Source organism: Haliotis asinina, chromosome 2 (assembly GCF_037392515.1).
Source record: "Haliotis asinina isolate JCU_RB_2024 chromosome 2, JCU_Hal_asi_v2, whole genome shotgun sequence".
Classification (NCBI taxonomy): Eukaryota; Metazoa; Mollusca; class Gastropoda; order Lepetellida; family Haliotidae; genus Haliotis; species Haliotis asinina.
Genome location: NC_090281.1, coordinates 23,847,555 through 23,866,582, shown reverse-complemented (window position 1 = coordinate 23,866,582; position 19,028 = coordinate 23,847,555). Strand labels below are relative to the sequence as shown.

At 41.8% G+C, this 19,028-nt stretch overlaps 1 protein-coding gene across 1 annotated transcript in view; it reads left to right on the top strand.

The window, feature by feature from the left end:
* LOC137273426 (multiple epidermal growth factor-like domains protein 8) overlaps positions 1-19,028 on the top strand; it is a 56,939-nt gene that overhangs the window by 28,587 nt on the left and 9,324 nt on the right. Inside the window, exons 12-26 of the mRNA XM_067806111.1 lie at positions 934-1,159; positions 1,361-1,587; positions 2,253-2,394; positions 2,589-2,829; positions 6,412-6,586; positions 7,726-7,913; positions 9,780-10,084; positions 11,101-11,251; positions 11,823-12,015; positions 12,836-12,999; positions 15,106-15,247; positions 15,743-15,998; positions 16,826-16,949; positions 17,451-17,652; positions 18,350-18,564. Coding sequence (XP_067662212.1) covers positions 934-1,159; positions 1,361-1,587; positions 2,253-2,394; positions 2,589-2,829; positions 6,412-6,586; positions 7,726-7,913; positions 9,780-10,084; positions 11,101-11,251; positions 11,823-12,015; positions 12,836-12,999; positions 15,106-15,247; positions 15,743-15,998; positions 16,826-16,949; positions 17,451-17,652; positions 18,350-18,564 — 2,951 coding nt within the window. The remainder of the gene's footprint in view (positions 1-933; positions 1,160-1,360; positions 1,588-2,252; positions 2,395-2,588; positions 2,830-6,411; positions 6,587-7,725; positions 7,914-9,779; positions 10,085-11,100; positions 11,252-11,822; positions 12,016-12,835; positions 13,000-15,105; positions 15,248-15,742; positions 15,999-16,825; positions 16,950-17,450; positions 17,653-18,349; positions 18,565-19,028) is intronic.

The window sequence follows — 19,028 nt, the reverse complement described above, 5'->3', positions numbered from 1 at the left end:
AGATAGATATTGACAAACTGAATCAGTTTGTAGACATTTGAGAACAGTTTTTGAAAGTTTGATAACATTACTGTACGAAAAGTGAAAATGCCAATTTTTTTTATCATACGACAGTATGCCAAAGCAAAGATAATGTCCTTGCAGCTCTACTAGTACTGTGGTATAGTGTTTCACCCTAGTTTATATTTCTAGAGTAGCACCATGTTTGTGGTAAAAAGGGACAAAATTGGCCAGTAACTCTGACAGGGCTGATTTCTTATCATTTGCCTCAACAACACTGGACATAATTCTACGGAACTGATATCACTATAAATCAACCCAGGCAAAGTTGATCACTTGAATACTTACTTCATCACACAGATGAATTATTGCTGATTGTAATTTTTTGTCGGACATGTCCAGTGGGTGGGTGGGGGTATTTGTTTTGGTTCCTTTGTTTTCTTTTTAAAAGAAAAGATCCTATTATTTATTGTTATCACAAGAAGTTGATATGAAAAGCTGGAGAATAAAACAACATTCAACTTTGCATTCCTAGTAAGAACATGGAGGTCACTTCCTTTTGAGGGGAGAGAGGGAAATTTTGCAACGTTGAAACGTGTTATGTTTTACCTTAATGGACATTACATCTTTAGGTACGGTGTAGAGTCAGGTAGGCAGAGAAACATTATCATGCTCATGTTGAATTTTACCTGATGCTACACACTGCTTAATGGTAGTATGAGGTAAGCATATGAACATTGTATTTTTCCCATATGTATTTTTGACCTGAGCAAAATCAGACCTTTGACCTGACCTGACCAAGCCAAATAACAATGGTAACATTCATGATATTCGAAGTAAATGTTATGTATTGTTCAGTTAGGTCTGGCATCAGACGTACATTGCCAGTTCACTAAGCCATTCATTGTAAAATGTTATGTAACATTCACTTAGGCCCTGAGGTAGATGGAAACTGTTCTGCACTGATCAGCGAAGAGTACAACGTGTCAGCATCTGAACCTGCCGACTGGGTCTACGACATTTGTATGGACGTGGAGGAGTGTCTCTTGGGGTTGTACGAGTGCCATCCAAACGCCACATGCATCAACACATTCGACTCATACGAGTGCCAGTGCAACAAGGGATTCCATGATGTTGGAGGTGGAGTCTGTGAAGAAACGTAAGTGTTCCCATTGAAACTGCAAGGAAATCTACATATTTATGTGCTCAGACCAGACACTATGAATGTTTTATCTCATATTTATGTATTAAAGATGAGCTTATGTTAAACCTTGGAATTTGATGTCATAACCATGATAATGTTTTCTCAAAGAGTTCTTCTGTTTTACAGAGAAGTAATTGAAACTACCTCTATTTTCAGTTGTTTCCACACTTGTGTCCATGGAAACTGCTCAGGACCCATGAACTACCAGTGCATCTGCCACCTGGGCTGGACAGGGATGGACTGCAACACCAACTGTGGCTGCAACAACCACAGCACCTGCCAGAGAGGCGTTGGCGTCTGTGACGAGTGTCAGAACCACACAACAGGCCCCAACTGCAATCTCTGCAGGCCTGGAAGCTATGGCAACCCAAAGAGTCTTGATGGTATGAAATGTTTAGCAACTGGTTCAAAACTTTGAGATGGTATTTTTTTTAGGCTTTGTTAAGTGGTTTTCCTTGAAAATTTCAGTGCCTGAATGACAGTCAAGTGATTTGATATCAAAGCTGACACCAATGGACATTGGACACCATCTCAAACACCTTCTCTTCACAATCAATAATGCCAGGGAAACTGGAACTTGGTGTGTTTGTTCCCACCAATGATTTCACAGCAACCACATTGCAGTTGCTGTTTATTGTCAATACTCAGCCATTTTTTATGTAATGTAATGTTATTGATGGGGTTCATATACAAGTATAATCTGAGGTACACTTAACACTCTGACATCTAGAAGACCTCACAGACATTTTTCTCAGTCTCTGGTGTTTCAAACACATTATCCCCCACTCTCCTGATTCATTTGATGGTCTGTATGTACATGTTGTAAGAGTCGACTGATGGAATCAGATCTTCAGGCCCGCCATCTTGGTTGACATGTCATCATAGCCCAGTCATGGAGAATGATGCACATGATGTTGATCACTGGATTTTGTGGTCCATACTTGAAAACTTACAAACTGCTGCCATAAAGCTGAAATATTGCTGTGTGCTGTGTAAACAACAAACCAACCAACTTGATGGTGTGTAACAAAAGTTGCTCGTTTTTCAGGCTGTGTGCCATGTGAGTGTAATGGGCATGGTGACTTGACCCGTGGTACATGCAACAATGGAACAGGGAAGTGCTACTGCACGGACAATACAATCGGGGAGAGGTGTAACACCTGTGAAGAAGGCTATTATGGTGATCCCTGGTGAGTGTGGGCTGATGAGTTTGATATGTTGCTTTTCCATTGTAGTGAACGGGAATGGATTAATGGGTTTGTGTAATTTGGGGTGAAGATTTTTTATATTGACATCTGCAGATGAAAAACTACTGACTGTGTCATTCACTCAATCAACCAGTCAGTCAACCAACCAGTCAATCAATGAATGTCTCTATCTCCAGGAGTGGGGGCAAGTGTTACCTTCAATGCGATGGCCGTATGATCAAAACAGGGATTACCCGTGGGGCTGTTGGGACTCACAAAGGCAGCGGACTCAAACATAAGGCCAACACTTACTGCTTGTGGGTGTTGTCTTACTTTGACAAGATAGACATACCTCACATGAGGAGTTCCCGTAAGATGATGACAGCTCCAACCATCATCATCTCCATTGAGGGCGTCCTGCACGTCAGCTGTGGACAGGTTGGTGTGGCCATTGACTGTTGTCAAATATTGTTTCTATACTGCATTAAACCAACCATATCCATGCTAAGGATAGATGTGTTATTTATTAAACTAAACTGTTGATCAAGTTAGCCATATTCATCCTTGTTGCTGTTCCAACCAAAGGGAGGTAACACAAATCTTTGCTGATCAACACATGGCATTTTTCATATGTAATTGTGAACATTTTTATCTGAAATGTAATTTTAGTTTTATTTGTTCTAAGTAACTGTGACATCTTTAAACTGTCTGTTATCATGATTGTGCATACTACTAGCAATGCCTTTAGCATGTGTTTATTTCCATTTCCAAATTCATTATTCTTTTTCAAAAGAAGTCCTCCTTGGGCTACATATATAGCATAAAAATGTCCATTTTAAATGCCTGCGACAGATGTAACAATATTTCAGTAAATATTTTACAAAACAAAAACTTGTTTTTGTCTTGTGAGACCACCCCTACAGGGCCCCTTCCTGGACCCCCCCAGCAGCCAAGAGCAGGTAACTCTTGCCGCTACCTCGTACCTCACTTTTCATACTGTCGTCATTTAGAACAGTTGTCCATTCACAGCTCTCTACAGTAAAGTAAAGTGAAGTATAAAAAGAGTGAGAAAGCACCCAATTCTATATGCATGGTTCCTTTTTTAACGCACGGGCCTACTGGTGGTGGCGCCAACTTCTGCTGCACCTCCCCCTGACTGAAACTTCTCAACCTTGATCTAATTTCCTCTTTGTTGCAGAAACAGATGGCATCAGTACATACCCTCATTTCGGACACGATGTCTGGCCTCCACCAGGCGATCAGAGTCCGTCCGGAATTCTTCTTGTCTACACACACGACTTCTAAAGGAATCCCCCTCTGGTGTTGGTATGGGGATGTCCTTACGGAGTGAAGCGGTACAGGTACTTCGCTGAGGCAGGTACAGGAGTGTACAACTACCGTCCTGCCTCAGGTTGTCGTTGCCTCGGCGGCGCTTGACCCCGCAAAGTTTTGGCTCACAGGCGAGGCGTTTGCTATGACGAAGGTGGTGGATACCCAGCTCCGTATCCTTCCATTTGTTCCTGCCGAAGTGGTTAACCCCTTTCTGTAGTGTTCTCGGTCTCATTTTGATTTGCCCGAACTGGCTCGGAGATACCTGATGGGGGACCTCGGCTTGTACAACCCTCCAGTAGTCAACGACTGAATTTATGCGTCTGTTGCCCTGGGGGGTTCCTTGGGCAGTTCCATAGCCTCGGCAAAACAGGGGCGTCGGTTGCCATCTTTTACTTCAGACGTCACGGCTCTCAAATCAGCTTACTGCTCTTTTGAGGAGCAATACCACAATGCTGCACAATGTTTGAAAGTTGCTATCCACACAACGTATACTTCGGTATTGCAGCATCAGCTCGGGAATGGTAGCGGTAATGAGGGGGAATGCGTCTCCTCTACCCTCGCGCAGCAGCTCACAGAGGTGCAGTCACATTAGGCACGGGACACTATCAGGTACTCGGCGTGCCAGATGCTATCAGTTTTGGGTGCTTCCCTTCAGTATCACTATGGCTCTGAGGATGTTCACCGGTGACAGTAGACATTGTTTGGAGAGCGCAGTTGAGGATGTGACCCGCTCAGTACGCTTTGGCTCGGATGTGGTCTCATTCCCAGAGTTGCGAGATTATTCTCCATGCTCCAAGGTGGTTAATTCCTCATTTACGGTGGTGGACAGTGGTAGGGAATCTATCCTGGGGCTTGCCCCTGGACATCCCCTCACCAGATCTCTTAATTCAGACAGATGCTTCCCTCACAGGCTTGGTGGGGGTGGCATACTGGGCGGTCAGTCAGTTTCGGGCCACAAAACAAATCATGCCTGCACATCAATGTGCTAGAATTGAGAGCACACTTTTGGGAGATGGTTTATGACTGTGTGGTTCATCTGTGTGGGCAACCAGACGGCGATGACCTATATCCTGAAACAATTCAATGTGCGGGTGTGGCCGGTTTATCTCCCGAGGGCGGACAACGTTTGAGCAGATGCGCTCTTTCGACGTGTCGTGGCCCCGCACGAGTGGATACTGCATCCTGGTTGTTTAGCTGTTAACTTGGAAGGCCGCCTTTCTTGTAGCGGTAACGTTGGCAGGTGGGTAGGCAACATTCACGCAATGTGAGCGGATCCTGCTCTGACTGTCTTTCACAAAGACAGGGTCTTAGACTGCTGGATTCTTACCATCCTAAGATCGCAGGCGCTTTTCATGTTTCAGTACCTATCGAGCTACCTACGCTCATGCAGCCTTCCCTGTCCTGTACCTCTCTTCGATGTGCTCACGTCTTAGATGTCCGTAAAACTCTCAGAGTTTGATATAATCAAACAAACTGCTGATGTCCGGAAGGATAAACAGTTGTTCTGCTGTTATGGTGGAGGGAGAGCTGGTCTGCCGGTGAACAAACAAACCATTTCTAGGCTGCTTGTCTCTGCCATTTGTATGGCTTACACTCATAAAGGGTTAACCATACCTAATGGGTTAAAAGCTCCGGTTTATGCAGCTGCACTGCCCATTGAAGAGATCTGCTCAGCTTCTATTTGGAGCCGGCCGAGCATGTTCATCCGACATCCGAGTGTGCCCGGTTTGGCCAAACAGCTCTCACCAGTGGGCACCTTGTATAAATTCTTTCTGGTGGTGGGTTCCACAGAATCTTTCTTATTGGTGATGGGTATTTACTGGTGGCGGTTAAAAACAATTTTCATTATGGCGTCGACATACGCTTTTTCTTTATCCACTGTTATTCCCGGGACTTTTTCGCTGGTTTGGGGAATTTTCAGTGTAGAGGATGGGGCGTGGGCAAACGTCCGTTGCTTATGAGCTCCTTGTCTGATTGGCTCTTATTACCCTCATTTGCCACGCCCCCGTTTGAATGACATCAGCAGTCTCGGTGATTGGGTAAGTGTATTTCTCTTTCTCTATCAGCTTCGGCAGTGTATGAGTGTGTGTGAAGGGTACATGTTAGCTGTATGAAAGTGTGTGAAGGGTACATGTTAACAGACAGAATGCCTCTCCCGACTCACATTCGTTGGGAGTCTGTCTTATGCTATATATGTACCCCAAGGAGGACTTCTTCTGAAAAAGAATTATACAAACCTGTAGAGGTTAGGAATTCTTTGAAGAATGTCCTCCTTGGGGTAAGGCCACCAACCTCCCCACATTCTGTCTGACTAGTTCAGCATGAAAAGTGAGGTACGAGGTAGACAGCGAGAGTTACCTGCTCTTGACTGTTGGGGCCTAGGAAGGGGCCCTGTAGGGGTGGTCTCACAAGACAAAAACGAGGTTTTTTTGTAAAATATTCATTGAAATATTGTTACATCTGTCGTAGGCATTTAAAATGGACATTTTTATGCTATATGTACCCAAGGAGCACATTCTTCAAAGAATTCATAACCTCTACAAGTTTGTATAAATTTGTCGAAATTGTAGTCTGGTGTATACAGTATGATATTGGTAGGAGAATAGCAATTGTATGGCATAGGTCAATTTCCTTAACATCTGCCAGATTCTTGCTTAAGTGCAGACTAAAGCAGTGCTGTGTTTGCAGGACTCGGTATATGTGTATGATGATATCCCCGACTTTGTGAATGGTCCCCGTGATGCAGAGAACGTGAGCAATGCTGTGCTGCTGGGGGCGTTCTGTGGCATGAATCCTGGAAACGACCTGGTCGTGAAGGCACACACCGGCACCATCGTTATCTACTTTGAAGCTGATCTCACACGTAAGCAGTATATGAAGAAATTTTGAAAAGTCACTGGCCAGGAGGGCTAGTTAAGTAAAATGTTGCGCATTGGCCCTGCGCATCATGCTTCATTGGCCCTGAATATCAGTTTGATAATTGAAAATGTTAAACGTTCCATTTGTATTGTAATAGTTCCTAGCCTCTTTTTCGCAGAGCTATCAACATTTTTTATGGAGCTATCTATATGTGGTGAGCAATAATTATATACCACAAAACTATTGTGGATAGACCCTTAACACCATAATAATCGATTTCATCATATTCATGTGCGATAAATAAAGAACAAATTACCTTGTGGAATGGCTTCAGTGTTGATTATGGTATGTAAGAAACATTTTCATTTTCTAATACATTGAAACCCAATTGTATTGAACTTTGATATATTATGTATTCTTTTATTCATCAATTCTTGATTGAATCAAACTTTTGATAACCCGAGTAATTTACTTATCCCTTTACTTTTGACACAAAGGTGTTTTGCTATACTGTTTCCAAGCAGTACGTGTTAAGTGCATGTTAAGTTAACTTAGCTCATGCATTCAGAAGTGATACACATCAGCACGGAGACGAAAACTCAATAATTCTCTGCCATGAAACAATATGTGGTCTTTGGCTCTAGATTCTATCGGCAGACCAAGATACAAGCTTAGTCTCCCCACACAACTCACTCATTCTGGTTGAGGAGCCCAGTGGTCAGGTTGTTTGGTTGTCACGCTGAAGACCCAGATTCTATTCTTCACATGGATGCAGTGTCTGAAACCTATTTCCAGTGTCCTTCACCATGATATTGCTGGAACACTGAGTGGCTAAAATCCATACCCACTCGTTCTTTCATTACTGACCCGTGAAGGTCCCGGGGTAGAATAGGCCTTCAGCAACCCATGTTTGCCATAAAAGGTGACTATGCATGTTGTAAGAGGCAACTAATGGGATCAGGTGGTCAGACTCACTGACTTGTTGACACGTCATCGGTTCCCAGTTGTGCAGATTGATGCTCATGTTGTTGATCACTGGATTGTCTTGTCCAGACTCGATTATTTACAGACCGCCGCCATATAGCTGGAATTTGGCTGAGTTTAAAACTAAACTCACTCACTGACTCACTTTCGTTACTGCAGATCCATCCAAGACTATTGGTTTCAATGCCAGCTATCAGGTGATACAGTGCCCGGACCATTGCAATGGTAACCGGATGTGTGTGGAGGACAAGTGTGTGTGCATACCTGGCCACGGGGGATACATGTGTGAGATCGAACTGTGTCCGAACAACTGCTCCATCTCTGTAGGACAGGGATTCTGTCATGAGGTGAGGACTAGAGTGTAGCAATGCATCACACTATCGATGGATTGCAAGTGTTGAATCGCCAATAATAATAAATAGAAAGTAGAAACGAAAATTGTGTCGATGCATCTATAGTATGTGTGACTATACTTACCAAGCACAATTAAGGATGCTTCATTTGCCTGCTTCCTCCCTTTAACACCATACAGTCAGAGCTCGTTTATCTGAACACTTTGGCTTTTTATTGAATTGTTGCGATATACGAATCTTTCTGATGTCTGAATCGGGACCTAGGCGGTCAGCTACTCGTGAAAACAAAACAACATTGAAACATAACTACATTGTACACATGTACATTCTTTATTGAATATAACATCTTGTATAGCATAACATAACATAAATTACATTGGCTTGAAAAAGTCTTTGAATGATGACTGCTGGCGGGCAGCAGAGTATTTATTTGCTGCTTGAGTTTTTAATAACAGTTCCAGATTTGTGATGCCACCGGCATTTTCGAAGTGATAAATCAGATCTTGGTGATGGGCGTTGTCTCAGTCTTGTCAGCATAAGTGCAAAGGGTCTCTGCCAATTCTGACAAAACCATATCATCTTCCGGGTCATCGCTGTTGTCGCTTGCTTCCGGGATTATGTTTACGTGTCTGTAACAATTTGTAATTCTCTTTGAAGAGACTGCTTCCCAAGCCAACTTAACCATTCGTAATGCTTGCCACAAATACACAACAAAGGTGTCATCATGCTCAATACAATCCAAGAAATTTTTCACCACTTGTTTCCCATAATGTGCCTTAAAAGTCTGTATGATTCCCGCATCCATGGGTTGGATGTGTGCGGTTGTGTTCCGTGGCAAGAAATGGACAGTAACATTAGTCAGTTTAAGATTCTTGCAGTTGTGACTCGCCGCATTATCAAGAAGCAACATCACCCGCCCTCCACGTGATCTCATCTGTCGGTCAAAAAACAGCAGCCAATCACGAAAGAGATCTGCTGTCATTATTTATGTTTACCCAGTCAACGATTCGACTCAGTGTCAACTCCGTGTCAGACTCTAATTGTTCCTTCTCTAATTAACCTACATGGCTGGTGATAAATACATGTCTTCAATGAATAAGAAATTAACTAGCTAGACACGCAACAAATTGGCAAGCAGTAGACATGATAGACTTGATGTTTTGATATCTCGCCGACAACAAAAGTAAAAGCAGTGATCACTGTTAATAAGCGGTGAACATTCGACATCTTGCCGATGTCAGCTTTGGTGTTTGGATATACGAGGCAAATTTGTACACCTTTTGATGTTTCGTTAGCTAAAGTGACCGTTCAGATACGGAGACCGAACATTCAGATATATGAGGTAAATTGTCACTAGAAAAATCCGGGTTTTTTTTAAGAACATTTGGAAACCGAGGTATTCGGATATCTGAAGTTCGGATATACGAGGTCTGACTGTACAAGATATTTGATATTGCAGGAATTTGTTGTCGATCTCAGCTTTCGAAAGGTTTCCATGACCATCTTATTGCATTGGGTACCCATTCACATTATCTGAACCCAAGTAGACTGCGAGGCACTCTAACGTTAACAATCACATGACCATCTTATCCCATTGGGTAGCCATTCACATCCCCTGAACCCAAGTAGACAGTGAGACACTACAACGTTAACAATCACATGACCATCTTATCCCATTGGGTAGCCATTCACATTTGCTTGAGCTGGTTTTAAGAATTAATAAAGTAGATTAGATGGTTTGCCGTGTTAATTGCATGTTAACATAAACTGAATGTGAATCATTGCTCACAGCAACAATCACACTATTGTATGGATCAAACTCAGATCAAACTCAGACTGATTGCTCTCTATGTTATCCAGGTGTATGGCGTTTGTATCTGCAAACCAGGCTTTGGTGGATCAGCATGTGACATGAATATCACACATGTCCGTGAGCCACACTTGCAGATCCTGACAGATCCTCAGCGTATCTTGGACGAGCGCAACAAGCTTCCCTCCCCGCGTGTAGGACACACCCTCACATCCTGTGGGGACAACATGCTCTACCTGTTTGGTGGTTACAACTCTGAAAGCCAGCTTCTCAATGACATGTGGGTGTTTGACATCAACTTGTCAAAGTGGAAAAGTATCATCTTGCCCATATCAGAGGAGGAACCATCTGGAAGGTGAGTACAGATCTTAGTAAGAGCTCTTGTTGTAGCCCAGTGGCCAAAGCATTTGCCAAGAACCTGGATTTGATTCCTCACTTGATTCCTCACTTGATTCCTCACACCCATTTCTGGTGTCCCCCACTGTGATATTGCTGGAATATTGCTAGAAACTGCGTAAAACTAAACTCACTCACTATTGTTGTCAGATAGTATTAAACATCTAAAGTGATATAGCTCCATTCACACTTAATTCTATAGGTATTCCTTTTATTTTCGTAGAAAAAGCAGGTAATAAACACAAGACATACCCCATTGTAATGATATGTTTGTTGAATATTTTGACTGTGTCTTGTTTTGTTCAAGTACATTGTAAGCCAAAAGATACTGTGTTCTGTAATCTGATTGGTTGAAAAACATAATCAAATGTCATTGGATTCACGGAAACTGCAAGGCTATTCAATGCGTATTGACACATAGAAACATCGCAAACAGTTGTTTTGTTGTGTCATCATCAGTGGTGACATCATTCAAATCATATTGTGACATAAAGTTAGAATGAGGTCACAAATGAGCAACTCCAGATGCTACCATGGGAACCAGCTGAAACGGCCAGCTGATGACACTTCATTGCTCTACCTGTACTTGATGTAAACGAGTGCAGACAGTAAAACCCTTTGGTTTACTTTTTTGTTTATAATGTCGATAAACATCATGTGTTGGCCCATTTCCTGGTGTTATTGAGTATTTGAAGCACAGGATTACATGTGGAACTGACAACTCAATAACACCCAGAAATTGGCCAACATATGATTTTTATCTCCTAATTGAGTACAACAAAAGATATCCCAAGAGATTATAATTATCAATCCAACCTTCCAGGAAATTTAAGATAGTGGCAAGGGTAACTAGCAAATTATTTGAAAGATGAAAGTTTTATCTTAATGTAGGAAAGGAAGATCTCTAGAATTATTTTTCTATCAGTGTATGATCAAAAAGTCCTTATCTGAACATTGCAATGCTCATGTTTGCAGGTATTTCCATGCAGCTGCCTGTATCCCTAAGCGTAAAATTATCTATGTATTTGGAGGATTTGTGATGGACAGAAATCGCCATGGTCTGCTGAAGACGACAAATGAGCTGTGGAAGTTTACTCTAGAGTCAAACATCTGGTCCAAGGAGGAGGTGAGTGAAACATTGTCACTTCATTAACAAACTAGAAAGGGTTTAAACTGAACCCTGTCCACTGATGAGTACTCATGTTGAACAAGAACAAGAAGCTTAAACAGTATCCAAGGAAACCTGTGAAGAAGTGGTCCTCAGCAAACATCTTGTCCGTAAGAGACATATGAAAAAAATCTGGTGGTCAGGGTCATTGACTTGGTTGACATATGTCATTGTATCCCAGTTAGATAGATTGATGCTTTTTGATGTGGACCACTGACTTGTAGGATCCAGACTTGCTTATTTATAAACCACTGCCATGTAGCTGAAATTTTGCGTAGTGCTGCATTTAACCCCCCAAAATAAAAAAACAAACTCTTTTTGGAATTTGCCCCATGTTTAGCATTACAGCCTTTGAAAGGTGCTGGGACAGCCTTTACCATGGACATTGCAGCTTGGCTTATCCTCAGCACAAAGTAGAAGTCTTCTGCTAGTAGTGGCAGGGGATAATTTGTAAGACTGATATGACAAGTGGACTCCTGTTGGACACTTCACATTTGGGGTAAGGTAAACATGGAATGATGTGTTTCAGGTACCGAATTATGTACCCCCTCTTGCTGGCCACAGTCTCACTGATGTCGGGGATGCCATGCTGATTGTGATCGGTGGCTTTTCCACAGAAGACTACTTCTCAGACATGGTGTTTAAATACAAGGTGGATGAGAAGAAGGACAAGAGGTGGAGGCTGTACGGGATGGAGCTTCTCAGTGGTGCTATCCCTGTTGGTGAGTGGACATGGATCTTCAACCAAGGACTGCTAGTCCTTTGTCCTGTAGTTAACTGTTCTAAGATGTGTCCCTTGAGTGTTAATTCCACATCCAGTCAGAATTGCACCTGTCCTCATCAGTTGTCCTTGTTTCATGTTGTGGATATTTCCAGTCTGGGTATAAGACCACGGCAACATCCTCCTGGTTTTTATCCCAGTGGTTAAGATAATTTGTCATCCTGCTGACGTTTCAGATTTGATTTTCCACATGGTACAGTGAGTGAAACCCTTTCTCTTGTCTCCCATAGTCATCTGTGAAATTAGACTTTCTCGCTTAAAGAATTTGAGGGCATGACCAATCTTCCCTTTGAATTTCATTGAACTGGTGGCTTCCAGTGTATGGTACGGGGTTAAATGTCTGACCTGTGAAGATCCGATTTGAATTGGTCTCCAGCAACCCGTGCTTGTCGTAAAAGGCAACTAACAGGATCAGGTGGTCAGGTTCACTGACTGGGTTGACACGTGTCATTGTTTCCCAGTTGTGTAGATTGGTGCTCATGCTGTTGATCATTTGATTGTTCCAGTCTCGATTATTTGCAGACTGCCGCCAATAAGCTGGAATATATTGAGTGCAGCATTAAACAACAAGTTAACCAACAACCTTCCAACCACATTCCATTTTTCTCCCATATCAAACTGAAATTGATATGGTAATGAATTCTGTTTGCTCCTTCTCTGGACTTGTTGATCTAGTTGCATATTCTTGACTATCAATTGATACTGCCTATTACAGGAGACAATAGTTGGTGGTATGACCTTACGGTGCGCCTTCTTTACAGGTCTGTATGGCCACAGTGCAGTGTTTGAACCAATATCACATACAATCTACGTTTATGGTGGCTACATGTACAAATCTGGCAGCTGGTATGTGTCACGTGACGTGCACGCCTACGATGTAGATGATTCAATGTGGAGTTTGCTGGTTCCAGAGGGGAATGGCGAGGTGAGATATGTGTTGAAACAATGGATTTACACGTTATGAAAGGTGATCAGTTTGTTAGTCTAGATTTAGCCTTGTAAAATATGAGCCATGACAACCTGTAATCGCAAATACTTATGTTTATTTACAGAAGTACTGAGTGCATGTAGAAATATTTCAACTTGTGTCTATGGGGTGTAGTTGTGTCTATAGGACGCAGTATAAGAGCTGGCTAAGGTGCCAGGCCAAGCCATTGCTCCAACCAGTTTGATGTGTCGGGATCAAGCCCACCTGTGACTGGTTGTAAAAGCCTTGTGTGGAGTCTCTTTCAGTGTTGTCACAACCCCTAATGTACAGTACACAAGTGTGTGCACGTAAAAGAACCCACAAATCCGTTGGTATATGACCAGATGGTGGCCACATGAATACATGCAAACACCTAGTTTCATCTACAGCAGTGTGCAGTGAACTTTGACACTGTATACAAGTCCACCCAGATTTGAATGGGTTCCTGGTTAGGACGAGAAAACCACAATAAACTTGGTGTGCCTAGTGCCTGCAAGAGTTGTATACTCCCCAGGGAGTTTAGATTGGTAATATTATGTGCTGTTGAGATTGACATTCAGTGGGAAATAAATACAAGTGCCTTGAGCATACACTAGTTGCATGGATATGTGCGCTATATAGAAAAAACTGTCCTGTAAACAGTGTATGAAACTCCTTAAAAAAAGCCAGAAAGCCCACAGGGCTGATAACTAAAAAATGTTGCCGGCCCTGTTAACATGTAACCAGCTAGCCCTGTATTAAAATTAGGAAATTGAGATATGGTGTTAAAATAAAGTAGTTAATGAATTACTTGTAGTGAGGTAAACTTAAACATGTGCTAAAGCAACTTTAATAAAATCATAACTTGGTGGTCACTGTTGATTCGTTTAGTGTCACTGCCATCTGAATCAGAAAAGCAGAAAAGAATGACATTATTCATTTGCTGAAACACCTAGACCAGTCACATTTAGTGATAGATAAAAGGGTAGGTTGAACTGTGGAAGTTACAGTTTGATTGATCATGAACTGTATAGACATCATCTAGCTACCACAATTGTAAACTATTTTCAAAATATGTCCCGCGGTCAATGATATGGTCAAATACATACCTTTGGAAAATGTATGGGCGCACAGGGCCGGCTATAAAATGAAGTTGTAAGCCCGCCATGAAACTAGTAAACAGTGGGCTGTCGGGTAGACGCTATTTCATACACTGCTATGAACCCATGTGGGTGCAAGGTTGATCGTTGAACACATTGATTATCTCAAACTGTGTTTTCAGTGCTAAGCTAGTAACTTGTTAATGTGTTTTGGGACCTGATGTTGTCAAATGGAATGCACATTGCAGCTTTAATGAATTTGTGGTATTCATGACCAACTTGCGCCCCTCGCGAAGGATTTCATATTGGTGTAGGAACATCAGCACTACTTAAACAGGAATGATAACTCTATGCCTGTTCCATACTAATGGTACGTAATATCACTGGTGCTCTCGTACATTAATGTTTCTGGTTTTGCTTATTTATTTGAAAGAATAAACCTCCCTGATAAAACTGAAAAAAGGAGAGAAACATTTGTTAGAGACACATTCTAACTTAATCATTACCATATGTTCACCTTATATTTCTAATTATATTTCTGAATAGGGATTGTTAATAACCACAAATGGGAATTGTTTTATTTAATATAGAAATAAAATTTATTTTTAGAAAACCACAAGGTATATTAAATCTCCATAAATCTGAAAGCAGAAGCTCCAAAATGGCTTTAAAATATTTGTTAAAATGAAGATTTGTGTAACCTTACTGTCATACCCCAAGTGGAATTTTAAGTAAATTTGCTGAAAAATATGAAAATATCAATCTCTCTCTCTCTCTCACTCGCTCGCACGCACGCATGCACGCAGAGAGAACAGGTGCTGACCAATTTGCAGCTTGGTTTCATAATTAGATCGTTGGCGAGAAACATTATTTGCTCCGCATCCGTGCCCCTTGAACATGAGTGAATCCAGCATTAAACAACAAATATTGTCAGTAATGCTTGACAGCTTTGACAATAAATGTGTGTGACTTTTGTCTGTTGAAGGTTACTGCCAGGGCCTTTCATACTGCCGTTCACTTGGAGGACAAAATGGTAGTAATTGGTGGCCTGGAGGCAGATGGTAGTCGCGTTGGACATCTGCTGATCTACAAGTATCGCTGCAACACTAGGCACAAAGTTGACAAAGGTAACAAAATCAGTTTTCCTGTCTTATTATAGCTGGTGTCAAATTCCTGGTTATGAATGATAATACGCGAGTGGTATGGAGGAAGAGAGGGGTGTAGTGTTGAACCCTGAGTCTGTCCTTGTGTTTTATGGACCTGTGAGATTCTGGGTTAGAACTGACCAACAGTTACCCATGCATGGGTTATGGGATCGGGTGGTCAGGTTCGCTGACTTGGTTGACACATATCATCGCATCCCAGTTGCATAGATCGATGCTCATGCTGTTGATCACTGGATTGTCTGGTCCAGGCTCAAATATTTGTAAACTTCTGCCATATAGCTGGATTATGCATAAGGTATAAAACTAAACTCACTCATTCTCACTCACTCACTGAAATTCTGTGATGTTGATACAGGTCCTGGGTTACAATCACTGAAGGTTTTACAATCACTGTTCTATGTTGATATATTGTCATGTACTGTGACATTGATGCAAGTTGTATGCTCTTCCTTTCAGACCTTGGAACAGGACTTGAGGCAGCAGCAGTTGTTGGCATCAAAGCAGTGGTCAGCAACAATAACATCTACCTCTTTGGCGGCTTCTCAGGGACAACAGTTGGCACTATGTCTCGTCTTACTGTTCCTGACGATGTCTGCAAGCTGATCGACTCAAAATACTGCAATCTACAAGGCTGTTCACTGTGCACCAGCGTGATGGAGGGCAAGGAGAATGAGTCCATCTGCTATTCCAGTGATGGAGAGAAACCAGAAGGGTAGGAGACCGAACACAGTTTCTTTTCCAAATTTTATCAACCAGGGTTGGCCTTCAGTAACCCATGCTTCTTGTAAGATGTCACTATCGGGATTGTGTGGTCAGGCTTGCCGACTTGGCTGTATGTCATCAGTTCCAATTTTCAGATCAATGCTCATGCTGTTGATCACTGGATTGTCTGGTCCAGACATGATTATTTACAGACCACTGCCATGTAACTGGAATATTGCTGAATACATTGTAAAAAGGAACTCACTCATTATCAGCCAATGCTATTGATGTGAATAATGTTTTCCAGATAGTGTAGGGAGAGACCATTAATGAATCATGTATTAGAATGATAGCATGGTTTTGGATTTATATGGGATTTCACTCTATAAATTGGGGAAAAATTCAGGATGTTTTTCAAAGTTGGATTTATTAAATGTGACTACTTTCATAAATTAAGAGGAACTGGGAATTTTGAAATTAAAAAGACAGAGCTTATATTCTCTTTTACATTAAACTTACAGATTAATCCCTGACGACTTGTGTTTATGTGTGTCCACGTTGACCTGTGTTTGAGAACCATGAACAGAACAGACCCTTCAACTTCTTCCTTCTTGTGGGTCTTTGGGGTAGCCTAGTAGTTCAGGTGTGGGTCTGTCATGCCACATGCCTTGGTTTGATTCCCCACATGGGTACAATATTGTTGAAAGTGACATAAAACGAAATGCAATCACTTGCTCTACATACTTGCTATGGAAACAAAACCAAGAAAATGAGTGAAGATTTTGTTGTCTACTGCAGCTGCTGTTTGATGGTTGAAGTGACATTTTCTGTTGTCAGCTGTACAAGTGAGGACAAGAAGCTGAAGTGTAACAACCTGTGGTACAACAGCACCAATTGCTACAGATACACCTCCTGCAGCCAGTGTTTGGCAGTGTACCCACAGTTCAAGGACCAGTCCCCGGTAAGCAGTCCTTAATCATGCCAGCACAAAACTACTAAACAGTCCTTCCTGGATGCCCCACTGACTGATTTGTGGGCTGAGTTCTGAGACCGAGCTCTTATTCTCGAAATGTTCGCAGCTGTAGGAATTCTTAACTTTAATCACACCTAGTGTGTTGAGAAGTTGTGTGTTGTTGTTGTATGTCAGTGAACGTTTGAGAGTGGCTAGATAGGTTTATTCAATTTGGCAACATAGATATAACTGACAGACTTTATTATTTACAGACTTGGTCCAGACTTGATTATTTACAGACCGCAGCCATATAGCAGGAATATCGCTGAGTGTGGCATAAAACTAAACTTATTTACTCACTCACTCTTTCCACTGAACACTATTGCCAAGCGAAGTTATGAATTAATATTGATTGAAAATTGTACAACGTAGAGCTAGCTAATGAGTATGAAAACCCTGTTAGGATGGCAGTTTTGTTTGGTTCTACACATTGCATGTTCCTTGTGACAGAAGTGCCAGTGGTGTCGGAACTGTCCAGAAGGCAAGTGTATCAGGAAGGATGCTGACTGTAAGGAGGAGACGAAATGCAACGGCCCGCAGGACTCCATCCACACTGCAAAGGAATGCTTCCAATACTTGTGTCCATACTCTAACTGTGAACGATGTACTGAGCATGAGAGCTGTGGCTGGACAAGGAATGTCAAGAGATCAGGTGAGTTCCAAACATGGTGGGTTCCAAATGAGTTACCATGTTTTGAATACTGAGTAACACCCAGATATTGAGGCATGGATGTTACGTTTATCACCTGAGTGTTTAAGGCAAAAGGTAGGATATTTTTATTACAATGTGTTGTGGATATGACAGAAGGCTGGATATTTTTATTACAATGTGTTGTGGATATGACAGAAGGCTGGATATTTTTATTACAATGTGTTGTGGATATGACAGAAGGCTGGATATTTTTATTGTAATGTGTTGTGTATATGACAGAAGGCTGTATATTTTTATTACAATGTGTTGTGGATATGACAGAAGGCTGGATATTTTTATTACAGTGTGTTGTGTATATGACAGAAGGCTGGATATTTTTATTGTAATGTGTTGTGTATATGACAGAAGGCTGTATATTTTTATTGTAATGTGTTGTGGATATGACAGAAGGCTGTAAATTTTATTGTAATGTGTTGTGTATATGACAGAAGGCTGGATATTTTTATTGTAATGTGTTGTGAATATGACAGAAGGCTGTATATTTTTATTGTAATGTGTTGTGGATATGACAGAAGGCTATATATTTTTATTGTAATGTGTTGTGGATATGACAGGATGCAGGATGTTGTTATCCTAATGTTTTGTGTATAACACTGAAGGCAGGACATCTGTGTTAGACTATACATTGATGCTACAGGGGAGAGTAACCGCTTCATCAGTGGAGATCCGATTTATGACTGGAACTGTGTGGCAACGTCTCTCCTCTCTAAGAAGGGGAACCACAGTAACTCCATGCCCCCCAATAACTGCACGCGGCGCTGCTACACCTTCAAAACCTGCGACATGTGTCTCGCCTCAAGTGGAGGGGAGGGAGGTTCTCAGGAGTGCATCTGGAGTGAGACACTACAAGAGGTGAGTCCACCATGTCCTCTTGTCACCCAGATTCCCTTGCCAGTCCAGGCCACTGATAAGAACCAGGGTGGCGTTTTACAAAGCTGTCGTAGCACTTTGACAGTAGTACCTCCTATACTGGAACATTGACTTACGACAGTCGTAGTGCTACGATAAGTTTGTGAAATTGGGTTCTGGTGTCTCTATGAGAATCGCTGTGGCCAGATATTTACAAGATTGTTTTTATCAGCTGTCTAACACGTTCTTTGTTGTACATATTTGCTTGTAGTAGTTGGGGCATGATGCCAGTATTTTTGGCTCTGATCTGCTGATTGTGTTATGTTTATCAGGACCACTTGTGTTCATTGTTTTCAACAAAAATACAGATATTTCAAAATGTAGGTCAACTCGTTTGTCAAATTAATCATGATAGCATTTTTTGAAGCCAGTGGGCGTCCATGATGAAAATCCAGGAATTGTCTAAA